This window comes from Boleophthalmus pectinirostris, unplaced genomic scaffold, assembly GCF_026225935.1.
Source record: "Boleophthalmus pectinirostris isolate CB_2022bp ecotype Guang Dong unplaced genomic scaffold, ASM2622593v1 HiC_scaffold_14, whole genome shotgun sequence".
Lineage (NCBI taxonomy): Eukaryota > Metazoa > Chordata > Actinopteri > Gobiiformes > Gobiidae > Boleophthalmus > Boleophthalmus pectinirostris.
The window spans coordinates 31,606,392-31,620,423 of record NW_026571047.1 but is presented as its reverse complement, the minus strand read 5'-3'; the positions used below and the strand labels follow the sequence as shown (position 1 = coordinate 31,620,423).

The 14,032-nt window shown below is 38.8% G+C and overlaps 1 protein-coding gene across 1 annotated transcript in view; it reads left to right on the top strand.

Moving 5' to 3' along the window:
* The window catches only part of pax2b (paired box 2b), a 113,250-nt gene that overhangs the window by 83,995 nt on the left and 15,223 nt on the right, over positions 1-14,032 (top strand). Inside the window, exon 9 of the mRNA XM_055150567.1 lies at positions 8,227-8,232. Within this exon, the coding sequence (XP_055006542.1) occupies positions 8,227-8,232 (6 nt within the window). The remainder of the gene's footprint in view (positions 1-8,226; positions 8,233-14,032) is intronic.

The window sequence follows — 14,032 nt, the reverse complement described above, 5'->3', positions numbered from 1 at the left end:
GAGAATTATTTACTAACTTCAGGCAGTTATTATCTGTTAAGTGTTTCTGAGAGCTTTTCTAGTGAAGACTAATTATGCTTTATTAAGCATTTGTTAAAGTTGGTCAAATTCCAGAGAAACAATAATGCATTACTAGTAAATCATTCTCTCATGGCTTACTAATCATTAATAAATGCTCAAATTTGTACTTAAATATACATTTACAAATGCACACACAAATGGTTAGTTCATGAGTAATAAGTAAGTAAGAAATACTTATGAGTGACTATTTACAGCACAGGCGAATTAAGTACAAGTTAACTGCTAATTCAGGTAGTAATCAAGTAGTTACTAAGCATGAATCATTATTAATTAAGTCTTTGTTCATGCTTTATTAAGGCTAAATAAGGTGAAGTTATTATAAAGTGTTACCAAATAATTACCACTATAATTCAGTTCTGTGTTGTTCTGTAGATTTCCCGTGTAACAGAGTCGTCTAGTGTTTTGGTCCTTGGTGGTCAGGAAGCCTCTGGGCCGCTTTGTGCTTTGGCTTTGTTTCAGGTGGGACATTTTATCCCGCGGCACGCAGGCCTCAGAGCCGTGCAGGTGCAAAGAGACCAGGACCACAGGGGCAGGTACAGAGAGAGAATCTGCAGAGATACACAAAGCTCTGTTATAGTAGAAAATCTCTTTATCACATGGATCTGTAATAAAAACTGGATAAGCCCCTCCCCCTCTGTCCTGGCTCGAGACTGACTAGTGGCCGCTTCAGGTACTGCACGATTAAAAAGCTGTTTTTAAGACAACTGAAGGATTTTGAGCTGAGAAAAAGTTTATGATCTAAAAATAGGTAAAAATCGCCACAAAATCCGGCATTTTTGAAAGTTGTAGGTCCCTGTCAGACGAACACGAGCAGTTTGTGATTACATTTTGCTCTATGAGAAAAATCCTCTCTCGGCCTCAGGGATTTTTTTGCTGTAGCACCAGTGTCAGTGTGTCAACTGGAGACAAGTACAAGCAGAAATTTTAATATAGATTAATAGAATTCTACCATCCAGCAGTCCATTTTCTTCCGATTATCCGGGGCTGGCAGTAGTCTAAGCAGTCCTTCCTGTGGTCCATGCCCGGAACACCTCCCGAGAGAGGTGCCCATAGAATTCTGCCATGGAATTCTACCATAGAGCGCAAATAGGCTACGTTCAGACTGCAGGGCTTAACGCTCAATTCAGATTTTTTTGTGAAATCCGATGTTTTTGTGAGGTCGTTCACATTTCCAATTAAATGTGACTTGTATGTGACTCCTGTGTGAACATTAAACGGCTCGAAAGTGTCCCACATGTGACACTGGAGACACGACGACGTCAACCGCAGCGAGCGTCTCTGTGTTTACAGAAGTTGTCCAAACATGGACGCAGCATCGAGCACCTGGAGATTTTAAAGTTCCTCTCGTACCGGAGCCAGAACATGAACAACTTACTTGTTTTAAGGAGGAGATTGAGAAGGAGAAGGACGAGGTTTTTGGTCGTGGTGTTTTGTGGGGCAGCGGCAGCGACGTCCGTTGAAAGGAACGTGTGGATGTGGAGACGGAGCCAAGAGTGGTGAGTGGTGATGTGCTTCACTTCAGTGACACAGGAGTTCATTAACAATTTTCACCTACTTCAGCGCAGAATAGTGACGTTTGTGGTTTGTTGATAACGTGTAGGTGGATGAATGCACTTTGGCCGTTCACACTGAAGTCGCATGTCAAAAGATCAGATATGTATCAGTTTCAGGAGCACATATCCAAGTGTCCTGGGTCACATTTGAAAAAATCGGATCTGTGTCGTTCAGACTGTCATTAAAAGATCAGATACAGGTCACACATAGAAGCCAAAAAATCAGATTTGGGTCACTTCAGGCTGCAGTCTGAACGTAGCCTAAGTCAACCAATATTCTCATGTTAATGATTTACATTGCAAACTTTGTAGTATTTTTAAATCCACTTTTTATTTTTCCAACCATAAGGGCATCTGACATTAAGGCTTTGCAATGAATTGAATTTTCAAGTCCTGTCAAGTCCTTCCTGTCAGATCCTCTTGGTCTGTAACGCAGTTTAAGACGAGACTGAAAACTTACCTCTTCTCCCTGGCGTTTAGTAGGAGCTGGTCAGGTGATCTTGGTGTTTTATTGTAGTTTTCACGTTATCTGTATATTTGAATATGTAACCGTTTCTTCTATTTTGTTGACTTGTATGTGAAGCACTTTTGTCAGCTGAAGTAGTTTTTAAATGTGCTACATAAATAAAATTTAATTGAAAATTGAAATTGAATTTTGATCACGATTTCAATTTATGTATCAAACGATTCTCCAAACTCATATACTCATCAAGTTGAAACGATTAACAAAGTTTATCTTGGGATATTTTTCATATGAATAAGTATTTTTATTTTATTTTTAAATATAGAGATTATAGAACAGCTGGATATATTGTTTATTTTGGATATATGGGTCCGGTCAAGTGGTAACGGAGGGAAACGGGCAGATTTTTTACATTCAAATGTCTCTTATTCAGAAACTAGAGGAACTATTGAAATAAGTAAAGTATCAGAATGTAGGAAAGAGTTACACTCCAACAGGGTCAAGTTAAACCTGTGATATTCTTTCAAGTTGTTGACAAAAAATTAAACTCACGTCGGTAACGGAGGGAATGAAATATGCAGCACTTTTTGGGCAATAAATCCAAACAGTGATAACTCTTGGTTCTCACTTACATATCCTTAACAAACTGGTTTGAATATTTGCTTCATATAGTTTTCTACCATATGGTACAAGATTAGGTTGAAAAACCTCTTACTTTTTGACTCATGAGATTTTTTTATTAAGAAAGGTCATGGTAACGGAGGGAAAAGTAACGGAGGGAAAATTGTGCAAACAAGTAGAAGGTGCAGGATTTTACATCATTTGTCGCTTTTTTCTTCTGAATACTTTAATATTACTTCAAAATGAAAGGAAACTATTTCTATAAAATATGTCAGTCCTTCCAGGCAAATTTTTATCATTTTAAATACAACAACAGTTCAAAGATGGAATAACACAAGATATGATGAAATACATCCATTTATTGACATGATTTGCAGATCTTTGAAATTTGGGAAATAATTTTTGTTCCATGTTTCATACATGGTCTGTTTAAAATATATGGAACTTTAGAACCAAAAATGGTACAGAAAAAAGGTCAACAGTTTCATAAACTAGAGCATTAACTTGAATTTTTGGCCTCGCTGTTTACTTCTGCTTGACCAGACCCATATTTATGTTTTTCTTTGCCTTATTTCATGTTCAGAGTATATTTTATTCATTTTATGTTTTATACATCGCAAATCTGCTCTAAGGTCCATATTTGTAGCCTATATATATAGATATATATTTTGTTTTTTGAGAGCAAGAGAGAGAGAAAGAAATGCTGAATAAATGCAATTTGAATAATCATGATTTCAATATTGACCAAAATAATCTCGATAATGATTTTTTTCTATAATCGAGCAGCTCTACCTGACACATTAATCTACCAATATTCTCATGTTAATACTTTACATCGGAAACTTTGTCTGCAGTATTTCTTTTTATCTCCTTCTTAGTTTTCTATCTTGTTTATTCGGTTATTTCCACGGCCTCGTATCACCCCATCTGTTTTCACCGAAGTACAACCTGATCCCATCACCATGACGACCCAAAAACTTTTCATTAACTTTTAGTCAACAGCCAAATTACATGTTTCACGGATTAGCGCCGTAGCGTGGTTTAATTGTGTGAACTGGAACATGAAAACCTGCCGCTCCTCCCGTTTCTCAATATCTCATTCAAAAACATGAAACCGGCGGATCCAAAATGGCCGACTTCCTCCTGGTAATTACTGTTTGGTTAGTGGCTTTCGCTTGGCTTCCTTTAGCTGCTCAGGTGAGACTGTTGGAGTTTACTCTGTGGAGATAAATCAACAAGAAGAGTTTAAGTCTAGCCAAAAAAAAACTCTGAATTATCTTCGCGGTATTAGGCCGGGATCCAATTTGAAATTAATTGTTTTGGAGATTACGAGGCTCATCCCTAAAATGTGTTTCTAGCAGCAATTAGACTCACCACGGCGACCGATCTTGTTGATTTCGTGCGCGTTAATTTGCATAATCTATTAAAATGGATGAGTTATGAAGAGGTTGGTGCCAAATGTGGGATTAAAGCGATAGAGATCTGTTTCGCCCTCTCCAAGTCGCGTTAAGGGCAAAAAGTACCTGCAAAGATAATAAAGGATTTAAAAGAACTGTCTGTAATATTTGATTTTGATGTTTTAAAGCTCCGGTAGTACACAAAATTTACTCTTGTGAGATTTAAGGCGCAGTGTGTTGTGCTCGGGACTCGGGGAAAACCGACCTCTACCTCGAGAAAGTGCAATGGAACGGTCAGTCTACCAACACTGGAAAAAAAAACTATTTCTAGGTAAGTTAAAATGACTTAAATTAAGAACATTTGACTTTATTTGAGTAGATTCAACTTGACATGTGAAATTATCTACCAGTGGAAGAAGCATGTTTTTCTTCTTATTTCAAGTGCAGCAAGATGTATTTTCATATTTTAGAACAAAAAGTCTTCTTGGCAGATACTTTTACTTGTCAAGTGAAATTTACTCAAATCATGATAAAACTTTCTTAATTCAAGTCATCTTAACTTGACTAGTTTTTGTTCTTTAATGAGAATATAAATATTCTCATGTTAACAATTCAGAATCAAAACTTTCTATCTGGTATTTTTAATCCACTTTTTTATTTTTCCAGTGGGAAGGGCATTTGACACGTTCGTCCACCAATATTCTCATGTTAATAATTTACATTGAAAACTTTGTGCATCTTTAAAATAAGTCACGTTAAGGGCAAAAAGTACCTGCAAAGATAATAAAGGATTTAAAAGAACTGTGTGTAATATTTGATTTTGATGTTTTAAAGATCCTGTAGTACACAAAATTAACACGTGAGGTTTAGTACGAACTTACATTAGGACTTTAGAACCGTGCTGTGCTCAAGCACGATTGCTGTGAGTTCTATGTTCCGCACTCACACCTGCACAACTGAACCAGGCCACGAACCGATGACGTCATTACACGCCGCTGTTTACATGTCTTGCAACAGAGCAAACGCTTTAGCTAAGAAAAAAAAAGTCCAGCGGCAGAAACATCTTTTTAATAGTGAGGCTCATGTGCGTCCTTTTATGATACGCACTCCTCCGTGAGTTTATGGAAATAAAAACAGCGCGGGGCAGTGAGGACAGGGGGAGACGAGATGCAGCTAAACTTCTGTCAGTCCTTATTGAAGCGCAGGTTTGTCGTGTGTTTTGGAGCAGATTTTATTCACTGTTTTTCTCGTATGAGTAACATCAGCGCGCACATACAGTGTAAATGAGTAACCGTGCCGTGCTTTGGCCCACCTCCTCCAACTGGGCCAATGTCCCAACTGGTCAGCGCTTGGCAACGGTTCGACTGCGTTCACACTGGACAAATGTATCGCATTTTAGGGCCGATCTGTGCTTGGGCACGGTTCTAAAGTCCTAGTGTGAGTGCATCCTTAAAGCGCATTCTGTTGTGAATGATGTTGTGAAAGAAAGTGGAATGAAACGGCCAATCAAATCAGAGTTCCGAAACAGAAACTCGGGGAAGCTCGGTGTAGACCCAGACAGTTGGATTTACGTCACAGAAAAAATGGCAGCACGCAGTAATACACATTATTACTGATGTTGCCATTAATTTTAAGTATTAGGTGAAATGATACTTGAATCAACAATATTATACTTACATCATGCGTCTTTTCTGTTGGAGTAGTTTATGTTTGCTGATATGGTTTTCTGATGGTATTCATAAGCCAACAAAATAAACTTTCTTGGGCATCCATATTTTCCCAAACTGCTGCGATTGAACGAGTTTACAACGAATATCGGGAAAAGTGACTCGGATTTATCAACTACCGACAATAGAATGCAACATTAAACCATGTTCTAATGTTGTTACCTTCTCAAAAACAAACCTGGAGTTGAGTTTTGTTTCATAACTCTTTATTATGAGTCTGTCTACATCTGCAAAGCTCAAAATGCTCTGTTCCACCTCGTGATGTCATGAAGCAGTAGTTTTCAAGATTTAACAGCTCCTTTTACCTTGAATTCTGAAGAGATCGGCAATTCCAGGGCTGAAATGATCCAAATGATTTTAGTGAAGGTTAAAAGTCTAAAAACACAACGGAACGCTTTCATTACCTGTATCACCAAATGACATCACAAGGTGGGACAGAGTGTTTTCTGTTTGAGAGAAGAACTCAGCCTAAATCTAAAAATATAAATGGTAATAATAAATTCTAAATAAGTAACAAAAAACCTCATAATAATCTAAATGAATAAATAATATGTATAAATCAAAATAAAATAGAAAAATAAGTCATAAAAAATTTAAAGTAACCATCTCACATTTACTCAATTACATGTTTTTTATTGACTTAAAAACATGCATTCTTACTGTGACTGTCTTCGTAGAGATAAACAAATATAACGCCATACTGCGGAACATTCCAGGCAATATCTCCATGGAGAGGAGCACCCGAAAAGCTACACAGTGCATCTTTAAAGTCGCCCAAACGTGGTCCTTAAACCCCCGAAATAATGCAGAATATGGGACTATTGATCACACGTGCGAATTTGCATCAAATCTGAATATTTATGAAGCGCCAGAGATCGGGATTTTGTGCGAAAACGACGAAGCGATTTGATCTTTTGTGGCCCTCTGCTTCCTCTATTACACCTTGAAAAAACCTGAAAGGATCTGAAGTCATTGTCTGTCTTATCAAAATGCAAACCCAGGACCACTTTTCCATTAAAACTCTCTATATTCTATAAATACTCCCTTTTACCCAATGAAAACCGCTAAAGCCTTCCCTGAATATGGTTCATAGGACAATCGCACATTGTTGGGTAATTTCTATTGTCGATATGGGAAGTCATTTAATTTGAGAATATAAGGTTTCATATCAAAAGAGCCAAGAGTTTAAAATTCAACTCGTTCCGGCCGTTCTCGTTGAATTTATGAATGAAGGCTGGAACTTTTTGTGGGGGTTTTTCGAGGCAGAAATGGAGCGATGACGGTGCAGATAAGTTCGATTGTGGACACTTTTTTTCAATGGGCTCTGTTTTATTGATATGTGAGAGCCATCTTTGACTCCCGTGAGCTTTTCAGTGGGAGTTTTTTGTTAAAAGTCCACGTGCTCGGGCTGAATACTGATTCTGCGGTCCCTGTGGGTTTGGTAATGCCGCTCTCCGTGGAATAAAGATACAAGATAATCAATGAAGCTTCAAAAATATAAGACTTTGTGCGATAGATTAATTAACTTTTTGGAGCTTTTTGAGTATCTTAATGTCACATCCCTGGAGTTGAATTGTTTGTCTTTTTATCTTAAACTGTCTGGTGTAATCTTATTTAGTCTGACTCAACTCAAAAAACACTTTAGAACCAGGTTAGAAAGCTTTGGAACTACTTTCAAACAGTGGTCGTTCATAAAGTCAGATTTACTCTCTCAGCTCTAAAAAGGTTAGATCGCTTTATTCGTACCCGTAGGTAAATTTGTTTTGCAGATTTGAACGGCTGGTCCCGCATTTCACATTTCATTTCTCCACATTACATACAATAACACGTATAAAAACACAGTTACAAAATAAAGAGTTACAGAGCTCCAGTGCAGAATGGTTTGTCCCATCAACAATTTACGGAAGCCGAGCGGGGTCACAACAAACGCAAACGCCGCAACGAATACAAATGCGACAACACTAAAAAAGCCACAACACACCAAAAAAATTCAACAACGGAAATGACCCCGGGACTCTATTTTAATGCAAACGCCGCAACAAATACAAACACCACAACACAAACGCAAATTCCACAACACATTAAAAAGCCACAACACATTAAAAAGCCACTAGAATGTGAGTTTTTCAAGGTATTTTTGAGCAGTAGGAACATGCTTTATTGAACAAATACTGCAGATACTCCATTGTAACGCAAACAAATCTCCATGGCAACGACCCCACATTAGAAAAGTTACGTAGTGCACCTTTAACATCTGCGCTATAGCTTTAAAGGTAACGTTTTGTCATATGTTTTTCTCTGTTGAGATGTTATTGCTTTGTCTGGAATGTTTCACAGTATGGCATTAAACCTTTCTATCTTCACGGAGACCAAACCAGACCAAGTTACAGGTCAGATCTGCGGAGAGGCGACCCCGCTCTCAGTCAGAATGTTGTTTTTCTAGGTATTTTTGAGCTCTAAAACCACCTGTAATTGAATAAACATAAAGTAGAACTGTTTAATGTCACACTGTGGAACATTCGGCTTAGGTTACATGGAGTGGATACAGATGTCATGCTGATGTTTTACAGAGCATGCGTGGAATCAATTTTACGTTATGGCATGTTGTATGACATGGTTTGGTAACCTGTCAGTCAAACTTAAATCACAGATTTTTACCTTGACTAAAAGAGCGGGTAACATAATGGGTGTGGCCCCGAGCTCACTGCAGCAACTTTTTGAGGAGACTGTGAGGAAGCTCGGCAGGAAGGTGATCAGTGACCCAACCCATGTTCTTCAGTCAGTTTGAGTTGATGTCGTCAGGCAGAAGGTTCAGGGTCCCAAACTGTAAACTGAACAGATTCAAACATTCTTTTGCCGTTAATCTGCTAAACTCAGATAGTGCAGTTAAAAAAATGATTCTAAAAGCCTTAGGGAATGTGCAATCAAAACTGCACATAGATTTAGGGAATGTGCAATCAAAACTGCACATAGATTTAGGGAATGTGCAATCAAAACTGCACATAGATTTAGGGAATGTGCAAGCAAAAGTGCACATAGGCTCAAGGGGAATGTGCAATCAAAACTGCACATAGGCTCAAGGGGAATGTGCAATTAAAACTGCACATAGGCTCAAGGGGAATGTGCAATTAAAACTGCACATAGGCTCAAGGGGAGTGTGCAATCAAAACTGCACATAGGCTCAAGGTGAATGTGCAATCAAAACTGCACATAGGCTCAAGGGGAATGTGCAATCAAAACTGCACATGGGCTTAGGGAATGTGCAATCAAAACTGCACATAGGTTTAGGAAGTGTGCAATCAAAACTGCACATAGGTTCAGGGAATGTGCAATTAAACTGCACATAAGCTCAAGGGGAATGTGCAATCAAAACTGCACATAGGCTCAAGGGGAATGTGCAATCAAAACTGCACATAGGCTCAAGGGGAATGTGCAATCAAAACTGCACATAGGTTTAGGAAGTGTGCAATCAAAACTGCACATAGGTTCAAGGGGGATGTGCAATCAAAACTGCACATAGGTTTAGGGAATGTGCAATCAAAACTGCACATAGGTTTAGGGAATGTGCAATCAAAACTGTACATAGGCTCTAGGGGAATGTGCAATCAAAACTGCACATAGGTCTAGGGAATGTGCAATCAAAACTGCACATAGGCTCAAGGGGAATGTGCAATCAAAACTGCACATAGGTTTAGGAAGTGTGCAATCAAAACTGTACATAGGCTTGGGAATGTGCAATTTTTAATAGAATACAAGAATGCAGAGGGCTTGCCTGTGAAGAATAATTTAAAGGTCCTGTTGGTGCATCACTCGTGGTCATACTTGGTCTCGTATCTATTTTTGTTCTATGGTGTTTGTTTATGTGGTGCTTTATGCTGTGTTGTCCTGTTGTTGTTGTTTTTTTGATAAAGCATGTTACCCCCTGTCCCAAGACAAATTTCTCCCATGGGAGACAATAAAGGATTGTCTTATCTTATCTTATTCTATTCCAGACAACGCCTTAACATCTCCACCAGAAAAGTTACACAGCGCACCTTTAAATCCTCTCCTCTTTTGCCCAAACCCCACCGCGTCCGTCCGAAACGAGCCCGTAGTTTGAGGCGTCCTTCGTCCACTGAGCAGCGAGCACTGATCAGACCCGAGCTGCCCACAGTGACAAGAACACATGACGGACCACCACCTCGCCTCGTCTGCCCAACGGCGCCACCCACCGCCCGTAGACACAAACGCGTAGCCCATAAAACCAGCTACCCTTTGAGTACACTTTTGATAATGGACGACTTTGTGAACGCGCCGGGGGAATTAAAGCAATTTTCCTCTCCAAACATTCTTTACTTAGTTGTAATTAATTAGCGACTGTAGGTTTTTTGGCTGGTGATAAATGGCTTCGTTCTCTCGCAGATAGCCCAAAAAACGTAGGTCAGACATTTTTTATTTTTTTTGTTCGCTGGAGCATGTTGTTGTTGGCGCAAACATGAAGGTGTCCCTGTCATGCTAAATTTAATACTCACACGAAAAGAAAAAGGAAAAAAAAAATGGTAAATGACTTTGACTCTGAGCCAAATACAAAGAAGGTCACCTCAATAATGTTAGTTTAACGAAAATGTGAAATTATGAATGTGAAATTAAAGCTATAGAAGGCTGTATTTTTATAGAGAATCAGATTTAAATGGAAAAAAAAAATGGCATAAGTGACGAAAATTATCTTTTACTCCATATTTGCCACGTTTACATGAGAGCTTTAATTCAGAACTAAAATAATTTAATCTATAAACTATAAAACTAAACTATATTATCGCCAAAAGGACCAACATTTCCATGGCAACGAGCAGGTGAAGGCCCAAGTCCAGGTCAAATAAGGCCACGTTCAGACTGCAGGGCTTAATGCTCAACTCAGATTTTTTTGTGAAATCAGATTTTTTTGCAAAGTTGTTCACATTTCCATTTAAATATGATTTGTATGTGATCTCCAGTGTGAACTTTAAACGCCCCAAAAGCAGACTTGGGGACTTGACTCAAGTCAGACTTGAGTCACTATTTTTAGGAATTGAGACTTGACTTGATAAAATGCATTAAGACTTGGGACTCAACTTGGACTTGAGGCCTGTGACTTGAGAAGCACTTTTAAATCTGAATTTATTTTATTCTGACTGTAATGATTCAGCTACATCCAAAAATGGATAACGGCCGTTTCCAGTTTTCGTGACTTAAACTGCGATGCCAAACTGAACCAGGACTGAACCAGGTCCAGGACCAGACCGGAACCAGACCGGGAGTGAGACCAGGACTGAGGCTGGGACCAGACCAGGACCAGACCATGAGTGAGACCGGGACCAGACTGGGACTTAAAACGGGACTGAAAGCGGGACTGAAGCTGGGACTAGACTGGGCCTAGACTGGGCCTAGACCGGGACTAAGACCGTGACCAGAGCAGGACTGAAAACTGTTCAGTCCTGGTTCAGTCCGTATGCGGCGCAAAAGTCCGGCATCGCAGTTTAAGTCACGTAAACAAAAAACGGCCTTTATCCTTTTTTTTCCCCCCAATTTTCATTTAAACACAAAATCAAAAACTGAAAAAACTAATCATTATCTGGGTTTTTTTTTCATTTCGGTTTTGGAGACAAATAATGAAGAAAATTGTTGTTTTTTTCGTTCTTATTTTTGGTTTTATTTTGAAAAACAAATGAACGAATGACACACGGATTTAAGACAGTCGACAATCTACTTTATGTTTACAAATGTCTCTTTAAATCTTGGTCAAATAAGAAATGAAGCCGGTCAAAAACTAACCAGGTAAACAAGGAAACAAAACAATGTCCAGAAGAGTAGGTCTACATTTTAAAAACATTATTCACAACTGAAAAAGGAGCAAGAAGTTCCTGTGTAACTCGTGTATTTCCTCTCTACTCTGGTGTATAAATGTGTGTGAGCGTTTGAGACTGGTCCAGAATGAGGCCAGGGAGAATAAATAGCCCGGTTCTGGCTCAGAGTCCAAACGGAGATGTTTTAATGAGCGCCGGTCTCACTGCGGCGCTAACACAACAAAGGCCCCGGACACGGCTAACGAGGCTAACACCGCTAATGATGCTAACAGCGCTAACAAGCTAACACCACAACAGCTTCACAAAGAGCTGACGGGAACCGGACAATACACGACCACCACGGAAAAACAGACAAATTCAGTATCACAGGGAGACTTTTGGTGACATTAATGAGTGTGTATACATGCACATCAATAACCCGGTGATGATCGGGTTTTTTGAGTATCCCAGTTTCTTCATGGTGCATGTAAACGCAGTAACCCGGTTTCAGTATCGTGGTTATGGCAGTATCCCGGTTATTAGAAACCGGGTTACTGTAGCTGGTTTATTCCGATAGTAACCGGGTTACTTGTGGCATGTAAACGCAGTATCCCGATTACTGCAACATAAAGTTGAGTGCGCATGCGTCCAAAAGACACTTTCTAGTCTTTTCACCACAACAGTAGCGACATAAATAAATTGACCAACATAAATAAAGTGACCAAACGAGTGAAATGACTGTAAAATTAAGAGCTGCGCTAAACCTGCACACGTACAATCTGCACTCGTACGACCTGCACTCGTGTGACGCTGAAAAACTAAAACATGAACTATCTCCTATACAACACACGCACGGAACACACTTACCATCATTAACACCTCTTCTGTCACAGAAATAACACACATAATCCACAGAGTCGTGTCATTTAGTCCAAAAGAAACTGATCGCATCAGCGGCGCAAGGAGCGAGTTGTTTTTATTACCACTAATAGTTTATGCTAATTAGCCAAACGGTCTTAAGTTTCGTTTCTGTAAAACGTAAACAAATGTGATCAGAGCTGAATTATCTGATCAAACGGGCTGATGTGTCTACAGTGTTTATGGTTTATATGTTGTAAAGTTGAGTTTATTTATGCAGAAGATTTTAATGAAGAATCTGTTGGGTTTGATGTGTGCAGTGGATTGTGGGAGATCTCGTAGCTCCTTAGCTTCTTATGCTAAAGGAGCTCACGGTTTGTATTTTTCCTGGTTTATGAAATTGATTTAAGTTAATTTTTGCGCCTGCGCATTTGTAAGATTATGTCAAGAAACCGGGATACTCCATTTGATCATGTACACGCGGATATGAGTGTCCCGGTTTCTGAGTGCACATGTAAACGCAGTAACCCGAATACTGACATAACTGGGATATGGCTAATAACCGGGTTATTGATGTACATGTATACACACTCAATGTTGTAATTGAACTGTACACATTCAAATAAGGGATGGAAAACAAGTTAATAGGGATGTTTTCTTTTTTTTTTTAGTTAATAGGGATGTAACAAAATGCGTGTATCATTTGTTTTTCAAAATAAAACCAAAAATAAGAAAACGGAAAAACAACTATTTTCTTCATTATTTGTCTCCAAAACCAAAATGAAAAAGCGGATAATGATTAGTTTTTTTCAGTTTTTGGTTTTCTGTTTAAATGAATAATGGAAAAAACGGATAACGACCGTTTATGTGATTTCCGTGACTGCGATGCCGAACTTTTGCATCGCATACGGACTGAATCAGGACTAAACCAGGTCCGAGACCAGACCGGGACCAGACCAGGACTAAGACCGGTTGAGTCTGTATGCGGCACAAAAGTCCGGCATCGCAGTTTAAGTCACGGAAATGGGAAATGGCCGTTATCTGTTTTTTTTTTCCATTATTCATTTAAACACAAAATAAATTAAAACAAATTGTTATCTGTTTTTTCATTTTGGTTTTGGAGACAAATAATGAAGAAAATTGTTGTTTTTTCGTTTTCTTATTTTTAGTTTTATATTGAGAAACGAATGAACGAATTATACACGGATGTAACGATATCCAAATTTCTCTGTACGATATTTTCACGATGTGCTTCTCACAGTACGATACTTATTTCAATATTTTGTAGAGGCAAAAAAAAATTGTGAATATGCTACTTTTTCCTTGACAAGCCTTTCGTTCTTTCATTATCCAAAGAATTAAAAGTGCTCAAAAAATGTTATTTCATCCTGTAAATACACGCATCAAGAATCACAGACTTCCGGTCATTGCGCATTGCACACTGGGAAGGATTTTCCGAAAAAGTGAGCATCAAACCGCCATGTTTGATTTCCCAGTGGGATGTGTCTATTGTCAGAGTCGATCTTTTCAA